Genomic DNA, 23,860 nt, shown 5'->3' with positions numbered 1-23,860 from the left:
GACAGCTTACTGGGGCAAGCAGAAGCTGCCTGTGCAAGCCAACAAACCAGGGAACCCGTTCACTTCTTCCCCTTGGCAGGCAGGTGTCAGCCACTGCCTGGCCAGCGGGGCTCAGTGCGTGGAACGGTTTCGTGGAAAGACAAATGGCATCACTCTGAACATCCCTCTCTTACTTCTGTTTTACCCCAGTTCTGTTGCTGAGCATGACACCAAGTGGTGTGGGACACCCCTTTGGCCAGCCTGGGCCACCTGTCCTGGCCATGTGCCCCCCAGCTCCTGGTGCCCCCCCAGGTACTCGCTGGCAGGGCAGTGAGGAGCAGAATAGCCCTAGGCAGTGCGAGCACTGCTCTGCCACAGCTCAGCCACCCGGGTGCTACCAGCATCATTCTTCTCTTAAATCCAAAGCACAGCACCACACCAGCTACTAGGGAGACAGTTAATTCTATTCCAGCTAAAACCAGGACAGAGGCAAACATGCACTTCTGCTGACTTGACTTTACCAATATAAACTATATGTTTTTGTTTTTGTTTTTTGTTTTTTTTTTTTAATGTATTTACTATACTATACAAAAGTTGATTTCTGACAGGAGCTGCAAAAACTTCTACAATGCTCTTCTAAAGAATTTCTCACTGAGCTGGAGTCTTACCCATAGTGTCCCCTCTTATATTAGAAACCAAGCTACCTTTAGAAGTGGTTATCCGTAATAATCCTAGTTGGCTGTTTCAGTTTGCATTGTTAATTATGGCTTGTTAGGATACAGCTTGTTGCAATATAATTATGTTGTTTCAATACATTTTTCATGCTGCATAGAATGAGTAATACCTTAAAATGTAGTGTGCGTTCTTTGGTTGAAAGCTAACGTGGCCCAGTGCATGCACTGTAGATAAATACAGAAAACCCTTTAAGAAATGGGAATTGCTTTTCTAAAGTTTGAGCATGAGTGAACATTATGCTTTTGTGGCATTGTTGCGTTTTGAATATTTACTCATTACTCTTGCTATTTGTTATTAGTAGTAACTTTTAAGTGCTGTGGTGGTGGGATTTTTTTTTTATTTTGCATGCTTAAGTAGAAGGTTTCAAAGATTTGAAATGCAGGTAGTATAATGTGATCTTGACAGGAGAATGTGTTTAACAGCAAGATTTTCCATCGGAAATACAGTGTAAAACTCTTATGCAAGCAAATGCTGTGCTGTTTTACAAGTCCAAAACAGAGTAGTCTGCTCGTGGGAAAATGGTCTTCTGTAGCATATCCTAAATGGGTACTATGAAGGTCTGTCCTAAAAGTTCCATCACGTTATGAAAGTATCCCTGTATGGTACCTTTCTGTCCTAACGCTGATTTCCTCTGTTTCCCTGAAAGCATGTCACCTGTATATTCAGTCTTGTTGATGTCACTTTAAGCTGTTGTTTCTTCTCATTCTGTTTTGTTCCTCCTCAAAGCCGTGTAAGTCTGGGTTAAACAGACAAAGACAGGTACAGCCACTTTCTGTGAATTACGCACTTTTTAGAGTCATTTCAGAAGCTGTCATACTGGCACTTCATGCTGGGCTGTCTGTAAACTAATGCTCATTACTAGCCTTGAGGTTTGTTTTGACAAGCTGCTTTTAGCTTTTGCATGGCAAATACTTTTCTGACTAATGTTCTTTAAGCATCTTTAACAAAACCACTAAGGCTGAAAAATGTGTCAGTTTAAGTACAGTTTTAATTCACTTACATGATGACAATATCCCTAAAGCTATTGCATTACTTACTCTTCAGAGTGCTTTTTATAAGGAATGATTTGGATTAATGTGCATCTCTTTCAAACAGTTCACGCTTTAACAAAAACAGTCTAAATATTAGACTGCTTTTCCATATATTTTTTATACACAGAAAAGAGGACTTTCTAAACTAACTCTTAATGCATGCAGAAAGTATGACTTGTTCTTGACTGTTTAAAGAAATATTTTGATCTGAAGGAGAACTGTTAAATTAGAAGTGTCTTAAAAACTTCATTTATGTGTAGATACTGATAGATATTCCACCTAATAAATTTAGTGAACACAGGCGATTGCTTATACACATTGCTTAGGGATCATTTCCTTTAGCAGTGCCAGAATGTGATTCTGGCTATAACTGTTTCTTCTGTTTTAAACGATAAAAGGTTCTTTCAAAAAGGTAGTTAGGATTTGAATTGACATAATACCTTTTGTTTATTGATGTGTTAAACTCGTAGCAATAGTGAATAATGTGTTTATGGGAAAATATTAGACAAAACTGTTTAGGAGTCTGAAGAAAAACTGAAAATGGCTTTAAGAGAAGAAATACAGATTTACAGGAATATGAATATGCAGAATATTACAACAATATACAAAAATACTAGAAATATGCAATAACTAGCTTGTAGATTAAACTTTTTCCTGTCAACATCATCAGTTTGGTTGGCTTAAATCCTTATCTAGTTGAGGATTTTAGTTGTACTAAAAATCAGGTTAAACTGAGATCTGAATTCCCTACATGCTAAATGTGTTAACTAATTAGGTGTTGTAGGCACGTAATTAGGGAAACATTGCAGAATCTGAAGAGTAAGTGGCTTGGCCTTGGAAGGATTACCATGCCACTAAACCAGGTGCCTGGATTGTACTGAAAGGACAATGCTAAGGTGCAATGATTTAGGTAGACTACCTACTCAGAAAACAGAAATATCTTTTATTTAGTGCCCAGTTGACATGTAATATCGATTATGTAAATGGTCAGAAGAAGAAGCCCCAGCTCTGTTTTCAGTCAAGGGTGCTTAGGATCCCCACTACCTCCTGTGGTGTTTTTGAGTGAAGTTGATTGTTCACCTGTTTTGAGACCATTTCAAGCATATCTGGCAGAGAACTCGGGGGGAATTACATGTCACAGAATCATAGAATATCCCGAGTTGGAAGGGACCCATAAGGATCATCAAGTCCAACTCCTGGCACTGCACAGGTCTACCCAAAAGTTTAGACAATGCTACTAAGTGCACAGTCCAGTCGCTTTTTAAATTCAGACAGGCTTGGTGCAATGACTACATCCCTGGGGAGCCTGTTCCAGTGTGCAATCTGAACCTTGAACCTCAGGTGGGAAATCTGCCAACCTCCCCAGATCAGGATATCTCCGAAAACAATGAGATAACTCTGAGGTTAAAGTAGTCGAGAATGAGTTTGGGGTTTGTTGCCTTTATAAATGAATAGTTTCTTCTCAAATACTCTGCTTTTAGACAATTTAGATATGGTTAATGGCATTAAGTGTAATAATTCTTGCTTTTAGTAGGTAATTATTTTGGATCTATTAATTGATTAATTCTGCAAGATTAACTAAATAACGTTGAAGTAATTAAAAATTAAAAACAAAAGCAAAAACAACATATTGGGATTATAAAAATAGCCTTAATTGGTGATTAAGAAATATAGCCTAACTTGATTAGTTGAACTTTGGAGATTTAAAATGTACTTTTAAATTTATGCATGTGATGATGAGCTCTGAAGCTTCAGAAGCTATTTTGCATCCTCCTAAAAGGAGCTTCACTTTGGTGGATGTTCTGTGGAGCCCAAACCAAAACTGCATGTTCAGAAAAAGGGAAGGTACAACCTCCCTCCCCAGAGGAGGGTGGGAAAAAAAAAAAAAGCATACCTGGTGGAACTAATTCTGGTTTTGCTTTTAGGAGTTGGGAGATAACTAACTTAACTGTTCAGATCTTTGCACTTTGCCCATCCAGGAATAATGTGGGTGTTATTTTTCGTTTTTTTGAGAAAACACTGTCTTAATATGCTGACTGTGTGCAGATGTATTTGTTCTGGTTTTCCACACTTTCCTGGAAATGCCCAGATGCTGGCAACGTTATCAGGGCAACTTCTCCATTAGAGATCTGAGATGTGAGCGCTTTCTACTTAAGTTTTGCCAAAGCTCCAGATACATGAAACATCCTTTCAGTATCTTGGAGGGCAGCAGCAGTGCTGCACTGTATTTCCCAGCTCTGATGGTGATACCAAAATGAGCAGATACGGTTAAAAGTACCCAGTGAATCCAAGCAATTGAGGAGCTGTGTTTCAGGTCATCTTTGTCTAATGGTAAACCAGGAGTTTTTTTAAGACAGGAAAAAGTTGTCTGGGTTATTTAAAAGTAGTAATAACAATAATAACCAACATCCAAAAACACACTAACTGCTAAAATCAGTGGGAAACTTTGTAAAAAGATGCATTTGAAAATGATTAACCCTTACTTAATATTCTTGATTTCTGTTGGTTTTCTTAAATAACATGATTTAAGGGTTGTTTTCTCACGTAGGCAGGACTCAAGATGCTCTGGCTTTTCTCATACAAAGACTATGAGTGTTTCCCAGTATATAGATATTCTGATATTAATTAAAATGCCTGTGCTTTCTTGTTCTCATCTCTTAATTTTAAAATGTAGTTGAACACGGTTTGGCTTGTGCTCGTGTATATCGAGAAATTCTGGGTGTACTGAGTATTTGAACACATCTTTTATGCATGTTTTCTCACTTCTTACAGGGAGGAGGAGCAGGCACAGGATCGACCACAGGAGTATCACATGTGTCTCTGAGCACAATGAGCGTGGAAGCTGTTTGTGAGAAGCTAAAACAGATAGATGGTCTGGACCAGAGCATGCTCCCTCAGTACTCTGCAACTATAAGAAAGGTATCTGCTGAATTTCATTAGTGCATCTAATACCTAAACACAGACATAACATGTGAAAGGAAATATTTAACTGCCTCTGTTCTTTGGAAATGTTTGTTGAAACACATTGAATATCAGAACATCTTAATTTGAGCCAAGTTAAAAGGGCATTTTAAGACAAGTGTGTATTTCTCAGAGAAAAAACTCTCTTAAAAAGAAAAATAAACTCAGAAATATACATGTTAATGAGACTGGTTATTTTGAGAAAAGAAACAAGAAAAATGATTTTTAAATTGTTGTATTTAGATGAATAGTATTGTACATGTGTTCTACATCTAGGTAGCAGCTTATTTTTTCCCCTTGAAAAGTTGTCTAATATCTTTTGTTGTAAATGAGTGGTCAAGACAGTTCAGTTTCTCTCCTATCACATTCCACACCTATTTGCCTCAGAACAAGGCCAGCTTACATTTTGCTGTTGCTACTCTTTTTTGTGAGATATTAAAACATTCATTTTTGTCTTTATTATTTTTTTCACCATTCCGTGTGCTCTTTTTATGAAGAAAGAAGGGAAGAATACTGTAAAAAAGATTGTAATTAGTGAATGGTTTTGCTGAGCTTGATTTGCGCCAGAACCTATCATATCTTAAAATATTGGGAAAGTGTTGATTCAAGAAATAGGAGACAAGTTCATCACCAGAAGCATCAGCAGTGTTGCTTAAAGCAAGAAGTTGAATGTGAGATTGTAGCTCATTAGGTCTAGCTGCAAAAAAATGCAGTTGCTTCAGTGGCTCTATGGTGCTAAAAGACTGTGCTCCTCAGTTATTTCTGAGATTCTTCTTATTTATTTCATTGTATTTCTTACTATGAGTGGTTGAATGAAAGAAAACGTCTGTCTGGTCTTTTTCCTTTGATTAAATTTGATTAAATACATCTTACTGAGATGTGGCAACTGAAGTATTGAATTCCCTAAGGCTAAGCAGAGTGCTCAACTCAAGTCTTCCATTTTGTAGCTACCCTTGTAAGACATGATTCCTCTTTTACATTCTGCCCATCCACCAATACATGGTACAAAGAAAAATACCCTTTACTTCACAGTGGAAATGGTTCTATATTGAATTTGGTGCTGTTCAAAGGAATTAAGTACAGCGTACCTAAGTCCAACGTAAAGAATCACCTTCTTGGGATATAAATGGTGTTTAGGCACTTCTTTGTTGATCTCTGAGTTATGAGGAAGATTGGGGGGAAGAAAATAGAAATCTGGTCTTCCATCCCAGGGGTTTCTGATGACAGCAAGAATGTGAGCTTGTATTTGTGCAGGGAGGGAACTTTCTGGGTGTAGATCTTGGATGCCTCAAGCCAGGGGTCAGGTGATACTTGGGACTTAACAGCCTGATAATCTGAATACCTGAATGTCTGCAGTGTTTGCGCTGTGAGTGTGAGAAATCTAGGCAGTTGAATATGGATTATTGTCTGTGACCATTTTCTACCTCTCCTTATGTATGTTTGTGGAACAAAATCATTGCCTTTCATATACGTGTTTTTGATGGGTTTAATAAAATGTTTTCATACTTTTCATGAAACTGGTTCTTCTACTCCAGCAGCAATCACCAAGTAATATTCTTCTAAAATATGTTTTTATTATGTAGAATTGGACTTAAAAGATATATTGAGGAATTTCTGTAGTAGTCTCCATCAGTGTGTTCACCTCTCTGGTCTGTTACTATCACACGACAGTTCTTGTATCAGTAACTTATGTTATTTTTTTTTTACTTTTACTTTTTTAGGCAAATATAAATGGACGTGTCTTGGCTCAGTGCAACATTGATGAACTGAAAAAAGAAATGAGTATGAATTTTGGTGACTGGCACCTGTTCAGGAGCATGGTAAGACCTCCTCTTCAGTTCTTCAGGACACCATAAATTAGTCTTTTCTGTTATGAACCTTATAATTTTTTTTGTATTGCTTGCTTGTTATTATGCTTAAAACAATAAGTAACATCTTAAAGCACGTGTTTATTATTTTGTGATTTTTGTCTTTTTGTCTTGAGTATTTGCAACCAAGAACTAGTTATTTATGGATTTGTGCCTTACTTGATTGTGAATTCTGATTTTTTTTCCTCCTCTTTTTATAAAATTTGACTACTTCCATGAAATGTCAGAACTTAGTTCTTTAAGGCCTCCGTCCTGTTAGTCAGGGAGTTCAAAGTACATTTGTGAGAGGAAGTGGACAGCCAGGCTGTTAGAAATGCATATCAGCCAATTGCATAAGCACTATTTTTAATTAAATTGAAGCTAAAGATCAAGCCAACCAGATAAACGGGCAATATTTTATTGACATGTAGTTGTATTCAGTGCAGCATTTTCACAGTATACTACTACTGAAGCATATATAGATATCTAATTTCCCTCCTCCCACTTTGAGAGTGAATGTCAGTTCTATAGTGAGGGATATGCATCACAGAGAATTGTGGTTTATTTTAAGTATTTTTAGTATATCGCCAGTTTTCTTTCTGAAAATTGCAGTGAGTCTATGAACTGTGAAATCAGTTTTCAAAACAGTGATAAGTGTAAGACAATATTTATTGTTAGATTCAGGTTGATTAAAGCTATAAAACGGAGCGTTTGTTTTTAATTTAAGATCAGTAATTTATCACTCCTTTACAAAAATTTATTGGAAGTGTTTTGTGGCATGTAAGTTGGTTTAGTGGTCTGAGTAATAATAAGTAATTCTGTAAATACAAGAAAAATCTGTAATATGAAAATGTGGTTTGTAGTAAAGACAATGAATGTACTAGGTCTGTGAACAGATCCTTTTTCATAGTTTGCCATGATCACAAACACATATGCAAGTATACTTCTATATTTGTGAATTGCTTAATTGTATATGTAGCAGCCCTTCTTTAACAGTTTTAATTTTTTTTTTCTATTTATATGATTATATTTGCGCTGTCTTTTTTTTTGTGTGTGTGTAAAGATACTTGAAATGAGAAATTCAGAAAATCAGGCTGTTCAGGAAGATCCTCGTGGGACGACTGAGCATGCTGCCTCTGCGATTTCTCACAGTGAACTTACTCGTCGTCCTGGGCATAGCACTGAGTTGCCTCACACTGAGCTTACAGGTCTTTCTGGTCAAGCTCCCTACACGCTTAACTTCAGCTTTGAAGAACTCAACACAATTGGTCTTGATGAAGCTCCTCCACGCCATAGTAACTTAAGTTGGCAGGTATTTAATAAAAAAATGTGTTCTACGTGCTTACCAGTACAGTAACAGGCTTTTTACATTCTGAGGTACAGACAGGTCAAGAAGTAAATCTGCTGTGACAGTTCAGGTACTTCCAGTTCTCAGTCTTGACAAAGACTGAAGTGCAGCAGAGATGAGAACTCTTAAATCATACTCTCTGAGAGTCAAGGGCTTTAGTCTTTCCCATCTCAAAACTGTTCCAGTAATCACTCCTCGAGAAGAGAAAAATCAAAGCTATTGCGTACAGTAATGTTTTGCAGGATTTCTGTTTTTTATAGTATACACACTGTGTATGATTTTTTTTTAAGTATGTGCTAGACAGAAGTTATATTATTTAAAAGATTACATATATATTTATTATTTTTTTAAACAGGCAATGCTTCAGGACATTGGAGCATTGTCTTGACAATACGTATTCTCATCATACACTCCACAGCTCACATCCTTTTGTACCTATAGTTTCTGCTGTAGGTTATGGTCAGGGTTTTTTATCTTATGAAATTATCTTAAGTGTGAGCTTTTCTTTTTCCTTTTTAAGAAACAAGACAATACAGCTAATGAATGATTAAATTATCTAAATAGTGGTCAGAATTTCCCCAAAAAATCCATGTTGCAGCTTTTTCATCTCTGATTTTGGAGGCCTAAATTAGAAAATCTTGAAAGTCCCATCAAAATAGGAAAAATATAGCTGAAAAGAGGTTTGGGATATATATCCCAGATATGTATTTGAGTGTGTATATGCACACGTATATGTAAGATCCTGATTACCCTTACTCCATTTACAGCTACGAGTATCAATGTATGTTTTTCAAAACATAAGTGGCATGACTCAAATTTTTAACCTTGTTTTTGTGTCAAAAGCACAGAAAGAAGTGTAAGAAAATCTCTTTTAAAAACACTTCAAGATGCAAGTTTTAAAAAATAGTTGATGCCCATAGAGTTATCTGAAATGAAATTGAAAGAGTGAGGAAGGTAGTTTGCTCTTCTAGAGAAAACAGGGAAGGAGTATTCCTGGAAATGTACAACATAATCAAATAATTCTCATTAGTGAAGAACTATAGCTGCTGTGAGTATGGATAAAAAGTAGCGAATAATGCATAAAAAATCAAGTGTTAATATTTCTGAGATACTTACATTTTGCTGTGGGCAGGAGTCAGGGCATATAGAAGTCCTTTAACCAACATTTTAGTTTTTCATGCTTAGCTGTTCCTCAGTATTCTAGTATATACATAACATTGTTGATCCTACAAAAAGCTGGCAGTAATCCTATAGTAAAGAAATAGAAAGGAAATCGTGGAACAGTAGATTGAAGATCTTGCATATGCTGCTTGCTGAGGGGTTTGAGCATATAACATTGACAATTTCAGTTGCATGACTAATCATAACAAAAAAAAAATAAGCACAAACTTCATGCTTTGTTACTTAACTTAGAATGATCAGTAAAAGTCAAAATAAATATTTCATATAACTATTCTCTTTTTTTTTTCCCCAGTCACAAACTCGCAGAACGCCAAGTCTTTCAAGTCTTAACTCTCAAGATTCAAGTATTGAAATATCAAAGCTCACTGACAAGGTACAGGCAGAATATAGAGATGCATATAGAGAATATATTGCTCAAATGTCACAGTTAGAAGGAGGTGCCAGTTCCACTACAGTAAGTGGTAGGTCTTCCCCTCATAGTTCGAGTGCTTTCTATATGGGGCAGAGTACATCAGGGGGTTCCTTGCATTCGAGTGCAGAACAAGAAAAAGGAAAAGATGGTGAGCAGAAACAAGATGATGGAAGAAAGTCCTTCCTGATGAAGAGGAATGATGTTATCGATTACAGTACTTCAGGTGTTTCTACTAATGATGCATCTCCTTTGGATCCTATTACTGAAGAAGATGAAAAATCTGATCAATCTGGTTCCAAGCTTCTGCTAGGAAAGAAGTCTTCAGAAAGAACAAGTATTTTCCAGGCTGCAGATTTAAAGCTTAAGGGAGTTACTCTCCGGTATCAGAAGCTTCCAAGTGATGAAGATGAGTCAGGAACTGAGGAGTCAGATAATACCCCACTTCTTAAGGAAGGTAAAGATAAGAAAACAGATGTAAAAATCGACAAACAACCCAAATCTCCAGAACATGGATCCGAACCTATTAGAACCTTCATCAAAGCAAAGGAGTACTTGACAGATGCCCTTTTGGATAAAAAAGATTCGTCTGACTCTGGTGTAAGATCCAACGAAAGTTCTCCCAATCATTCCCTCCATAATGAAGGAGCAGATGATTCACAGCTTGAAAAGGCAAATCTCATTGAGCTTGAAGATGACAGTCATAGTGCAAAGAGAGGAATTCCGCACAGCCTTAGTGGCCTTCAAGATCCAGCTGTGGTTCGTATGTCTATTTGCTCAGAAGATAAGAAGAGCCCATCAGAAAGCAGCCTAATAGCAAGTAGCCCAGAAGAAAACTGGCCAGCCTGCCAGAAAGTCTATAACTTAAATAGAACCCCTAGTACAGTAACCCTAAATAATAACAGTGCTCCAAGCAATCGAGCTAATCAAAATTTTGAAGAAATACAAGGTACCAGAGATTCATCTCAAATTATCTTGCACCCTAGCTCAGGTTCCAATTCAACTGCAGTTCAGAACGAGAACCTGAAGAGTGTTGCTCACAAACGGAGCCAACGTTCAAGTTATACTAGGCTTTCAAAAGATTCATCAGAGCTCAACACTGTTACTGCCTCAGAAGGGGCTGGTTTTGGAGAAGAGAGAGAAAGTATCCTGTAAAAAGAAGCCAGGCTAAAACAGAGTACATATGTGATTTGTAGCTTGTTTGGAATTCTTTCAGTGTGTAGTTACACTAAGCTATGTAGTTTTCAGTACTGTAATAGAAGGTCTAGATTATTTTCAGTCATTTTCTTGAAGAGAAGAAAGACCCTTTAGAAAAAAAAAATTACTTCAGACCTTCCCCAGAAATAAAAAACCAGTATTTGTTAGGATGGAAAAACAGTTCCTTAACACTGTGCAAAGGTTAGGTCAGGGGCACATGTTACAGAATTAAGTATGGTTTAATTATTAAAATGTGATTTTACGTTTGTGTTGGGATATGTAATATTTATCCCTCCCAAACTTTCCATGTAAGTCTTACATACACACGTACTTACAAATAAAGTGGAGACTGCGTCCTTGCCATTTGACATCAGAGATATCAGAAGATAAAATATCACAACCTGTGACAGCCTTATCAAACTTTGCATTAACGAGTGGATTAGTGTGTGCAACATATATTACATATGTTGAAATTTAAATGTTAGGGTACCTGTCTGGCTATGTGTCTACTTTTATTCTCTGTATGTTCGGTAATTGCTGTTGACTTTGTGAACTTTGGATAGAATGGTGATAAAGATTTTAAGGAACGTTGTCTTGATGTGTTATTGGACTTGGCAGTTATTTATAAGGTAATGCCTTATCATTTTAGTGAATTCATTATTTATTATAGGTACGGTCACTGGTCTAAATAGATGGAAACAACTGAGTAACTTTAAAATATTTTAAGGATAAAGTATGAATATGATGTCTGAACTTAAGGAATGTCTATTGCTGTGCATGATCTTTCCTTGGTACAGAGTTTACCATTTGGTTCCAGAAAGAAAAAATGAGTAGTTTTTGCTGTTTTGAAAGTAATATGTACTTTTTGGAATCTAGTCTGAGCTGTATGCCAGCTCCTATATTTCTGAAGTACAGTATTTGAAAGTTTTTGTCATCTGAGTAATGTACCTGAATGTTACTGTAGTAAATACTTGTACTGTCCAGTGAAATCTGCATGATTTTGAGGGGAAAAATTGTTCAAACTAGACTCTGGTAGTACAAAGAGAATAAAAAATAAATTGGCCTATTGAGTTTGTGTCCATATTTCTATTTGCAGTGGTATTTTGTTTTTTCACTTGATAATAATGTTTTGTACATGTTGTTTTGATTAAAATACATCACAGATTTAATTGAAGAGTGCAGTAAAACAATACTGTTATTAATACGATACTAAGTAAGCATCAAGTATAAAACTACATTTGATACATGGAGGTGGCAAAGCAGACATTTCCAAAGGAAGTGCTGAGCTGCGGAGAGGGGGCCACCTCCCTATTTGGATCTCATGCATCTCAAGCAGATGCCTCCAGCAGGACCGTGTGGTCATGGCCTTTGTTATCCAAGTCAAGAGAATGTTGACTCTGGCATAGGGAAGCAGAGAAAGACCAGCTTTATTTTTTCATTCCATGGATGCCTAGTACTTAAAGATCTGGAAACTTGCTCTTTTGCACTTTTGGATTCTGTTAAATTGCTGTGTTCAACTGAATTAAAATATAATCGGTGCATTACAGAAGTAACGGGAATCTGTGTGCACATATCTTTATTAGACTATTACTTTAAGGTAGTTTTAAAAGGTACTAGTTTGGAAGTCTCCCAAAACCAAATAACAACCCTCCAAAGCCGATGTAGCTTCATGGTATTTTGCTGAAAGTTTGGGAACAGTTTTTCAGTATATGACCTTCCTATGGAAGTGACCATGTATCACTCACTTTTCTGGAATCTTTGGGATGAAGAAGGTTGTTTTTTGTTTGGTTTTGTTTCAGGAAGATATTTACAAGCATTGCTTTGTAATAGAGGAAAATTAGTGTAGCTTTCTTAATTTAAAGATATTCGCAGTATTGATCAAAGATACCAGTTATCTCAAGTCATTTTGTCTGTTGAAGTCCTCAAATAATCCAAATAGATTAATTTTTACGTTTCATGTGGTTTTGAAATCTTTTGATCCTTGAAAGTTTTGTCTTAAGTCTTTGCAAAATGCCAGGATTGGGGTGAAATAGGCAGCCGAGTGGAAAACTCTTCAGTGTTTCTAAATTATATTAATTAGTGTAATTGCTCACCACCACTAAAAGCCAATAGGAGCAAAGTGTCTGTCTATGATTGCACAGGGCTTGATGTTCTCTCTTCAGCTTTCTAGGCACTGTCACAATAAAGATGTGAGTAATAGGAAATTCCAGAAGAGAACTATGCAGTTTCCCATATTATAAATTACCAAATTTTGTATGAGAGTGATTTCTAGTCAATTTGAATTCTGCTCAGCATGGGATGTGGGTGCCTAAAATTGCTGAAGTTCCAAGCAGTGATTCAGTCCTGCCTCTTTTTAACTGCTTTAGTTGCAGGACATAGTGATGCACACTGTAGTTTGTACAGTCCTCTGTGTTCATGGCATTGATCACTGGTTAATGGCTTCCTTATGGTTCCTGCAATCAGCAGAATGCAAATATTTCATACACAATCCAAAGGCAGTATGCTACAAGAGCTGTTCGTTAACAGGACATTAAATATGACTGAGACTTTGAATCTTTTTGCATGAAAATGACTAGACAGTGCATTTTTCTTCTCCATTAAAGCATCTTTTAAATTTGTTTTATACAGGTGTAAGCAAACAGAAGGAAGTGTAGTGCTCTGATAAAGGGAGAGAGGAAAAGAGATGGAAGAGAGAAACGGAGTACTTAAAACACAGCACAGTAGTAAGAAGTATCTTTTAGTGTGTAGTAGATACGTGTTACTGCATAGGTTTAATGTTACAGGTAGGTTGTGAAAAAATAGCATTTTCAAGAATTAAACTGCAGTTTTGTTGCTGAAACTTGTCTTTTTTTTTTTTTCTTTTTTCTGTTCTATAGTTCCTATGGTTACTAGTTGCTTGGTTTTGTTGCACAATTCTTGGGATTAAGGGACCATAAACAATTTCCAGCATTGAAATATGGAATGCTAGCTGTGTGGCTTGTGGGATTCATGGAACCCAAGAGTTCCATGGAGAGTGGAAATGAATGAAGAGCATAAAATAAAAACACGTCTGCAATCTCATTTCTGCTACTCACCACTTTCCAGAACTCTTGTAATGAGGGTTTATGCATCCGTTCTAGTTCTGGATGACTGAACACTACAGGAACTTGAAACCATAACTTCTTGCCTAACTGAATATGAAGAGCACAGTTTGGCTTGTCCTCTTGTTCTGATGCCTAGATATGTTTGTATGGTAGAGTGAAAATAGTTTTTGAAAAGAAAAATTTGGATGCAAATAATGCTGCAGGGTTTATGTAACTCTTTTATGGCTACTCACCAGCTAAGCCATGTGTGTTTTTTTTTTTTTTTTTTTTTTTTTTTTAAGCTTTCTGAACCTAATGGGAATAATACGGGAAAATCTCTGTACAGCCATGAGAGCCACAGGCAGAAAATCCCAATAGCATCCATTATTCTTAGTTCAGTGTGTTACACCCCATGGCCTTGATGGTGTATGGCTTTATCACCTGTGACAGGTTTGTTTAGGTTTCTAAATACATTATTAAAAAGTTGCCAAATAAGATACTACCTGAGTATTTTTCTTAATTGAAAGTAGCAATTGTGGTAAAATGTAAGTGTTAATACCTAGTTGTGAATTTTCAGACATGTAAGAGAAATGCAACATGTTAATTATACTAGACATGCTAGTGCTATAAAATGGTCGTGTTATATAAGGAATACATTAGCTAATTAGTTGTCTTAGATAAACAGCTGTTAGAATTTTGGCACACTTTTCTGTGCCAAATGATAGCAATGGTGGGAAAAACCTGAAGGAAAATTCACATTCAGCTAAATAGAAAAAAACACTAACCTTATGTACTTTTTTTTAGTTAGCCGTGCGTGTTGCTTTTTAGTTTTCTGTTGCCTTCGTTAAGGGCTCTTTTGTCAGTATAAAGGGGGGTAAGGATAATTTCTTCATGAGAATATGGAAGAGTTTAATGAACTTGACGTGTTCTGACATTTCTAAATTTCTGTGAAAAGAAGAAAAATGAATAGATTGAAAATTTTAACAATATGAAAATAAATTATGTTTTCAAACCATTTCCAACAGAACTAGAATTTTCTAAAGACTAACTGGCACATGAAAACCTCTTAAATGGTTTTAAAAAGATGATTTAAAATTTATATCTAGATAACTTTGTCAATAAAGATGTCTGTTGTGCAAGCTGAGCATCCAGTACAGTTTGTCCTTTGATAAATAAATAATAGTTACAGAAATAAAACAACAACAACAAAAAAAACTTAAAGCTGATGGAAAGTGTTTTTTGTTTGTTTGTTTTGTTTTCTTCCCTGTAGTGATGTCTTGGTGTATTTTTCTGACACTACACTTAGGTAACTTACACTTAACTTCATTAAAGTCTTCACCTGGAATTCTGTAATAGAGGTGTTTGGTTATTACAGCTTAGTGATACTTCTGGCACTACTGATTCAGTTTTTCCGTGCTGAAGCATAAGACTAATGATAGAGGAAGTTTTCTTTATGGCACTTTGAGTCTAATGTTTGTATTTTGTTTTTTCAGGTCTGACTCCTCTGATACACTTAGTATTTTGTTAAGTTTTGTTTTAGAAAGGTGTGCCTGGTCTTCCATAAAGACTCCAAACTACAGTGCGTTGTTTTTTTTTTAATAACGTTTTCTCAGTCGTGAGAGATTATAGGTCATTAATAAGACATTGATAACACCAAGTTTTTGGGCCTTAAGAAGCATTAAAAGATGCTTCTCCACTCTGTCCCCAAGTGTATGTGTTACAGCAGTGATACTGGATAAGATTCTAAAAAGAAGATGTTAGTTGATTTCCTCCTCTTAGTTTAACGTATCATAGGGTCACCTTCTCCAGAAGTGGGAAAAAAAATAAACAACAAATACACCTTGTAATATTTTAGAAGAACGTAGTCTTTTGGAGGAAAAAGGTAGGTGGGAAGTTGTGTGAGATTTCATGTAACAAAAGGTTATATTTGACAGTGTGTATATTTCTGTAAAAGATGGGATTTTAGTAACAGTGCATTCTTTGTTTTTTCTCGTGCTATTACATGGTGCAGTGTACAGAGCTTTTTCATGTTTCAAGTATTTTTGTTATCATCATATCCTCATTACTTACAGAAGTAACCTGGGTCGCGGAGTTACCTCTGTAAATAACCCAAAGGGAGTTTCTCTGTCATCACTTGAGTATGTTTGTATTGTTTATGAAATAAGAGGAGAACAGTAATAGTCCATTAAAAAATCTTGCGTCCAAGGTTTCTCAAGATAGAAAACAAAGGGAAAGCATGAATGCTTTGTATGTGTCCCTGGAACCTAGAAATAAAATCATAGGCATAAAATATTGACTGTAGAGGACAGTAAAACTAATGGAAATTCTGTGATGCCTTACTGCCCTTCCTCACTAATTAAACTATAGGGAAGCAATCAGCAGGGGATTAACTTTTTTTTTTTTTTTTTTTTTAAATATTTCTTCTAGAATAATGTGGGAGGTAGTACTTGGCTAAAAGCAATATAGACTCTTGTATCAGTTTACATATCCAAGCATCTTCAAATCTTTCTGAATTTGTCGTAGCAGTTCTGAGAGGCAGCAGCATTATGCTATTTTGGACACCAGAAAAATACAGCAGCGGTAGAATACAGAATTACACAAATTTTCTAGTACAGCCAAGAACTGAGTACTGAGATTCTGTCTGCTAGTCAGTTTGGACTTTTATTAATATCAGAGGTCCCCTTTACTTTATGCTCATTTAAACCAGTAAGAAGTCTTGGCATCTGAATCAGAGATTTTTATTAAGTTAGCTTTCTGTTATTACTCAGCATTTTTGTTTTCAATCCTCTTGATGTTTTCTCTTTGTAAACCTTGTAGCCTGTTTGTGGTCCTGTCCCTTTTTAGCCAAAACTTAAGTTTGTAAGTTCAAGCTTCTTTTGTGTGGCAGTCATTTTGGACTAAAGAAACTTACCTCTCTAACTTCCTCATCATAACCTTAGGTCTGTTTTACGATGAAACTTTTTCCAATTCAGCAGTGGCAGAAAATGCTAGTCTGCAGGGGGTGGAGGTGCTGTGTGGGTTTCAGTTTTTGTTTTACCTGAGGTGGGTAGGATGTAGGTTCTACAATATTTTTGTTCCTTTTCTGTCCTCTTCCCTACTCAAGAACCGGCCTTTGGTTTTCAGATATTTTTGTTCTCAAAGACAAAAAGAAATCTTGATATTTCATTGTTCTTTGTAAGACAAGCCCTCAAACCATAACCCATTTAACTTCAGGACTTATCTACAACTTCAGAATATAAAGAAGGGTTTGGAGGCTTTGTCATTCCTGGATGCCTTCTGGTCTTAATTTTCAACATAATCTTTTTAGTAGCTTCTTTCAAGGTGTGTCTTGGAATCCTGAATAATTTCCTCTGTCTTCACCATCTGTGCTACCTTCTGCTTCTCTTCTCAAGAAGCTGAGCTAGTCTGATAGATCTTTTTATTTGCTAATATGAACTGAGGTCCTTAATTTTGTAGTCCATGGCTGTAGTGTTCAGTAATTGTCTTTTTTTTTTTTTTTTTTTTTTTTCTCACAGTCTTCACTTCAACTTTAAAGTTGAAGAATAAAGTACTGTACAGTACTTTGTTTAAGCATGGGGTGGGTTCTTTGCAATACTGGGACCAACAGAACTCTTTCTGCATGACAATACTAAAAACAGTACTACCAAGCAAAACGTACAGCGGTGATTCAGTTTGCAAGAGAAGGCATTTACGCTTTAAATTCAAATTCTGAAAAGTTAATCCCCACTTCTGGATTTTTTTTTTCAGTATATGAAAGGGGACTTTTTTATTCTTGTCATTGAGAGTACTTGGACTTTCAGAAAGAATGCAGATAACTTCTGTTTTGACTACTTGCCTTTTTAGCAAAGACCCAACAGTGATGATAGCTCATCTAAGATGGACCAGGATTTCTTTGCCTGAGTAAGTGGTTTCTAAAAACACATTCTAAGACCAGCTTGCTTGGGTTCTGTAAACTATTTTATGATTCTTCAATTATTTTTATTTTTTTAAGGGACAGTAGACAAAAAAGATAAGTTGCTTGAATCACCTGTACCTAAACATTCCCTGGAATTCAGTGGCAGGGGAGGAGAGTTTTGTTTTGGTTTTTCTCCTCAAGATTAATTTCAGGCTGTGAAAAGTTGGATAAAGTAGCTGAACGCTCATCCTCCCTCCTACTATGATGAGCTCCTTTGTAGTCTTTCTGCAATACCTGGAAAAACAACCCCTTTTTTTTTTTAAAAAAAAAAAAAAAAAAGTTTGTTTTTTATACCTATCAGCATCTATTTTCAGGTCTAGCTGTGAGTTGTGTAATCCCATGGCATACTTCTAGAAGTTGAGAAGTTTCTGTGATAGTGACACTCAAACACTTTATGCAAAAATGTCTTTTTTTTCTGCATATTTTTATTCCAAGACCATAACATGTCATTTCTCAGTGAAATGCTCAAACTTAAAACTAATGTGTGAAGAGGAGGAAATTCTGTTCATCAGCATCTCAAAACTTCCACATTCAGAAACAGCATGTTCAAGTGGCAACATCAAAATGGATGTACTGTGACAACAAATAGTGTGGCACAAGGTCTGCTCCTCACAGTCCAGAAGTCCTTGGTTTTGATATATTATGTATTCACCTGCCTATTCCCATGCTGAGTGACTTAAGACGGTGACTTGTGTCATAATTGGGGAAAGAATCCTAATTTCTCTGTCCTGATTTTCTGTACATATATACTGGCTTCATTACATACGATTAGTCTTGAACGTAAGAAGCAGAGCTTTCTCTTCCTAAGGTGGTGTCCATATCTTTAATTTCAGTTCAATCCCTTTTTGGTCTGTGATCAGAAATTCAGCATACACATTTCTGGGATTTCTCACGTCAGAATTTTTTGTTTTGTCAAAAATCACAAAATTATCTCTTTTGGATCTTTAATGAGAAATTCCTTACCTGTCCTTGTCCAAGTAACCTTCCTATTTAAATGCAAAAACTGGACATTTGTCCGCATTAGAATATTGATGTTCCTGTGCTATGGCAGAGGTCTTTATCGAGAACATAAAGGGCTCTATACAAAGCCTTCTGTCAGTTCTCTCACATAAAGCTCCAGTTTCTGGGCTGTGTTGGAGCTAAAGATGCATGGCCATCCACTAGTTTGTTTTGCATTGACTTGGCAAAGTCATCTTGGTGCACCAGTGTTTTTTCAGTATTCACAAAGGTTCTCTGGGTTTGATGGAATTGTTTTCAGTGTTTGTGAGTGCAATGTGAACTCTGCCATTCATGATTATGTTTCTTTTCAGGCTGTAGCATTGTTCAGGAGAGCAGAGGTGAAATCCACGTTTATGGCTTTCTCTGCCACATTTTTTTGGATAAAGCATGCATAAGGTCCTACAGCTTCTCCTTCTTCCAAGTGTAATTTTCACATATTGTCCCATACCCAAGCCGTTCTTCCATGACCCAGATGTTGAGGGGGGGGGGGGGGGTAACATTTTCAAGATCAAGTCAGGATTATGTTAACAGCTGAACAAAGCTATCTGCAAAGTCTTCTAAACAGTGAAATACTATATGAGATAGCGAAGGTAGAACCTCCTCATAGTGGCACACTTCCACAGAGCTGTGGCAGCCCTTGAGAAGAGTCTTCACCCTCGATAGTTGCCAAGCTCATCTCTGGTAAAAGCAGAACCAACAGACTTTGAGCCAACATTCAGCAAGAGTTATGCTACTACACAGGTATATAGGGGTTCACGCTGTGCTTGAAAAATTAATCAATCTGTCAGGCTTGGTATGAGGACTTGGACTCGCTTTTCCAGGTTACTGAGAGGGATGCATGGAGATGTTAAAATACACATTTTGAAGTGGAGAAAAAAGTCTTATTCATAGGTTACCCTTAAAAGTCTTTCTGGTACTTGGAATTCTGTAATGGAGCAAGGACTGAGATGAAGAAACATCTCTAACTCATCTCCAACTCTAGAGTTCGAGGGTAAATTGAGGATGTGGTATTGAACACATGCCATAGATAGTGCAAAAATTGACGATTTTCAACTACCCGGGAACACGTGCAATTACAATATAAATATGTAAATGAACAACACTTCTAAGAATGTACATCGCAGTTGAAGAAAAAGGATTTTGGAAAAAAAAACAAACAATGTAGTCATGAAAACCTTGTAAACTAATGTAGCACTGAAAATTAATCAATTCAGATAGCTTAGAATTATTGGGATGTGAAAATACTGTTAAGAAAACATCAAAATGCATTCACATTTCATTATTGTAAGGTTTTCTGTTTAAAGCTCTTGGGGGGATCAACAACAACAGCAAAACAGGCAGAAGAAGAAAAATAGTTCAAGGTAATTGGATTCCATATAAATGTTTGGCTTGTTATAGGACAGCACTCGGGGTTACCTTTGAATATTTTTTTTCATTCGTCACATTTTTATTATTCATCAGATGTTTAAGCTTCAAGTATGGAAGTCAATATGGAGTTTTCAGGAATTACCCTTATCAAGTAGCTCTATTTTTTTCCTTTGGTTTGGTAAGTGGCTTGCAGAAGACGGATGTAGCAAATGTGGTACATTTGACTGTAGTAAGACTTCTATTGTCAAAGGCCAAGCAAATGCAGTGAAGTGAAACCAGGCTTCTTAAAAAGGTAGATTTGGATTGATTGTCAATTACCTCATGTCAAATAATGTCACATGGGGGCTATTTGTTCCATTTTTATTTAGTATTTCTCTTAGCAACCTTATTGGTAGAATTTCTAAGTTTATTCTTGTCTGAACCTGCCTTACCCTGAAGAACAGAATCAATTGATAGAGGGGATTGTAAATTAACATGATGTCATTAAAGGCAAGTATAAAGTATTGCACTTATCACAGTGAAATCAAATGCATGAATATAAAGTGCAGTGTAACCCACTAAACTAGCACAGAAGACAATAGAGTTTTAGCATGGTTAGTAAGCTAATACTAAGTCAACAACGTAAGTGATACTGTTGAAGGTGGAGGGAAGAAAAGGAAATCTCTGAGGGATATATTAATGGAAGTATTGTTTGATACAAGAGAGGTATGGAGGTATGCCCTGCTGCTGGAGAAGCTCTGTGTCCAGACCTGAGCACCTTTAATAAGCAACTGGAGGAGAACAGGGTGGGGAGGGAAAAAGCGACCTACAAGTATATAGCAATGAAAGAATTGGATTTGTTGAGTTTAAAAGAAGGGAGCCCGAATGGATATAATTTCTTGATATGAAAAACATCATTACAGAAAGATTATAAGAAGCTCCATCAGTGGAGCATAGAGTAATCAACTTGTAATTTGTGGTGGAATAAACCACATTTTGAAACAAACAAACAAAAAAATCTAATAATTAAAGTAACATTAGGGCTATCTAGGGAAGTTGCAGAATTCAATTCACTGGGAGCTCTTGAGAGTAAAACAAGAGGAATCATAAGCTGACCCCTGGCCACTCTGGCCTATGCTTTTTGGGTTTAGGTAGCCTAATGTACAGGTCTGGTTAAGGCAGTGTCTGTCACTGATGAGACTCCTCCAAAGGAGTAGACCTGGGTGTAAATACCCGTGAAAGAGCAAGAGTTGCAAAATTGCCCCTCAGAGGGGTAGAATTAGAAGTTCAAATACAGAAGATCACATTTTAAAGCTGTCTTTGCAGCGTGAAATAAAGTGATACAGGACACGTGTCTGGTTGGAGGCACAATGGCAATGTGACAACAAAAGAGAAACCCCAGCCTGTTCCAGTCATATGGGATACATATGATCGTAGCTGCCAGCTCAAATACAGAAGTAAAAGAGGGTATTTTCCTTGTCAAACTAATAACTTCTTGTGTGTGACCCTAATGGGCAGGCTTCCAGTCACAAGTTTGATTCCTGTACATCGCTCAGTGACCTTAGGCCCAGCTGCTCTTCACCTTGTTTTTTTGTTTCCATGTTAAAATGTTATTAACATTCATATTCAAATGTGTGTGTCTGGAAGAATCCAAGTGAAAATGTTTGCTTTTTAACCTCTTAAAGAGGATAAAAAGAGGCCTTTTGCACTTCCAGTGCCTTTTCTTTCCTTTGTCACAGGATCATTCAGGCTCTTGTTTCGTCTCTTCACATTATGCTGTTCAATTCCTCAAGGGTCTGCTAAATGTAAATCATCCTTATCCTACTAGAGGAGGATGAGAAAGGAGAGAGAATGTGCATCTAACACGCTTGTTTAAGCAAAATACAGTTACATAAAATGATCTTGCCAACATTCAGGCCCAAAGAAGCAGCTTTTTCCTTACATAGGGGTGTGAGTGTGCCCAGTGCTTTTTGCTCAGCTATTTATTTAGTAACGTAAGCAAAGTGAGGGCTTGAATTAACACAACGAGCTAATGACTGTTCCCTGGCCTACTGCAATGGAATTTCTCCTATCGATACTGATAATCTCTCTGGAAAACAAAACATGATATTTAAAAACTCTGGGAGGGCTTCTAGGCCACGTAACTCCCTAGTCATGACTGGAAATTGTTCGAGCATGTGGCAGGTACAATTTCAGAGGATAAATGGCCAATTTTAATGCCCAAGAATGCTGCTGCTACTGTTCAGTTTAGTGTTACAAAGGCAGCCCAGTGTCCAGCCACTTCAGACATGCTGATTCATGCGAATTCCCAAGAGAGAGAGAACTGAACTTCCCATTTCTACATGCGTATAGAAACGTGAAGGAGTGAAATGACTCACGGAGGTCACATACAAAGTCTGTGGGAAATCGGGAATAAGAGCCATGTCTCGTAATTCCCAGTTCAAAGTCTTAACCAGGAGATCATTATTTTCCCCCACATCAGTGAAGCCCTGTTTCATCACTTTCAACAGCTGATAAATTACTTGTTTGAGCTGCTTAAACCCCAGAACTTTGAAGGGAAAGGTAAGAAGTGTTTGTAGCCTTTAAGTGTTTGCACGGATACCTTAAATCATTCACCAGCATTATAGGCATCAAATGAAATTGATTTTCTTTCTTGACTTATAATTAAGTGCTTAAGAAATGTGTGGAAGCCATCAATCAATCAAAAAAAAAAAAATACATCTCATAGTTCTGACTAAAATATAGTAAAGTAGTAGGTTATTTCTTTTGTGGTATGGTGGTTTTGTTTGTTTTTTAGTATTTGAAATTGATTACATTTATGAAGAGTTTTTTTCTTTTCCCCTGCAGGAACCTGGCAACTGCCTATGTATACTTGTTGGATGAAACCCTCAGTTATTTAAGGGGCTCCAGCTGAAGGTCTCTTTGCAAGTGATCATTTCCAAGACCTTTGTCTGTTATGTTTTACATCAAACTGTCACACCATTACCTTACAATTACCACATACACTTACAGTGCCTCCAACATAACAATTGATATCCAGTAATTGATTAAGCAAAGTAATAGTTGCAATTTCTCCTTCACTAAAGCCCTCCAGAATTTGCTTTTGGGTATGCCTGCACTGTAACCTGATGGTGTTAGGGCAGCTCACACAGGTGAGTATGAACCAACTGCTTGAAGCATCAAGAGCTATAAGATTTAAATGTCAGTACAGACATGTATTTTCCACCTTGCTTATATCTGTTGGACAATATTGCTGACCTTAAAGCCTCCTAAGATAGCAATAACAGTATTAGCAAGCACCCAAAGCTGCCAAAAAATAACATACCATTCACTATTAGTGACAATCTGTTTCAGATTTTCAGTTTATGAGAACTTTCTTCATGCTGTCAATAAACTGCTAATTGCATGTTGGATGTGGTATGTGCTTAACATACACAGCTTTTATGTCTATGTTGATTACAAAGCTCCAAACTTCCAGTTAACCTTTTTTTTTTTTTTTTTTTTTTTTTCCCCTCTAAGCATTTTTTTTTTTTGTTAGAGTTAGATAGAAAGATCCTTAGATAGGTGCATATAGAAACATTTGTCGAATCAAATGAATTCAGTCCAAAAGTTCAATTTCAAAGGAGCTCAAAGTTTTTGAATGACTGAAGAAGTGGATTTACTGTGGAATTCAGGAATTTCATGTTATATTTACTGTAAGTTTTAATACTTATGTAATTGGTGAGCTCCAACCAAGAGTGGAGCTTTGTAAGAGTGGTAAGGGTAATGATGGCATAATCTGAGCAAAATGAGAATCAGTAAGGACTGG

At 36.6% G+C, this 23,860-nt stretch overlaps 1 protein-coding gene across 3 annotated transcripts in view; it reads left to right on the top strand.

Annotated features, from left to right (window-relative positions):
• KIDINS220 (kinase D interacting substrate 220) overlaps positions 1-11,772 on the top strand; it is a 71,958-nt gene extending 60,186 nt beyond the window's left edge. For 2 of the 3 annotated variants that reach the window (XM_082757701.1, XM_082757700.1), the window contains 4 exons: positions 4,518-4,664; positions 6,428-6,526; positions 7,617-7,865; positions 9,376-11,772. In XM_082757701.1, coding sequence (XP_082613827.1) covers positions 4,518-4,664; positions 6,428-6,526; positions 7,617-7,865; positions 9,376-10,647 — 1,767 coding nt within the window. In that variant the 3' untranslated portion in view covers positions 10,648-11,772. Of the gene's footprint in view, positions 1-1,440; positions 1,474-4,517; positions 4,665-6,427; positions 6,527-7,616; positions 7,866-9,375 lie in introns of all 3 variants that reach the window. The other variant, XM_082757699.1, reaches the window with a different exon arrangement.
• The last annotated feature ends 12,088 nt before the right edge of the window (positions 11,773-23,860 follow it).

The sequence above is a fragment of the Aythya marila genome (genome assembly GCF_965140915.1).
Source record: "Aythya marila genome assembly, chromosome: 3".
Taxonomy (NCBI): domain Eukaryota; kingdom Metazoa; phylum Chordata; class Aves; order Anseriformes; family Anatidae; genus Aythya; species Aythya marila.
The sequence above is the reverse complement of the archived record's forward strand: the minus strand, read 5'-3'. Positions and strand labels throughout refer to the sequence as shown.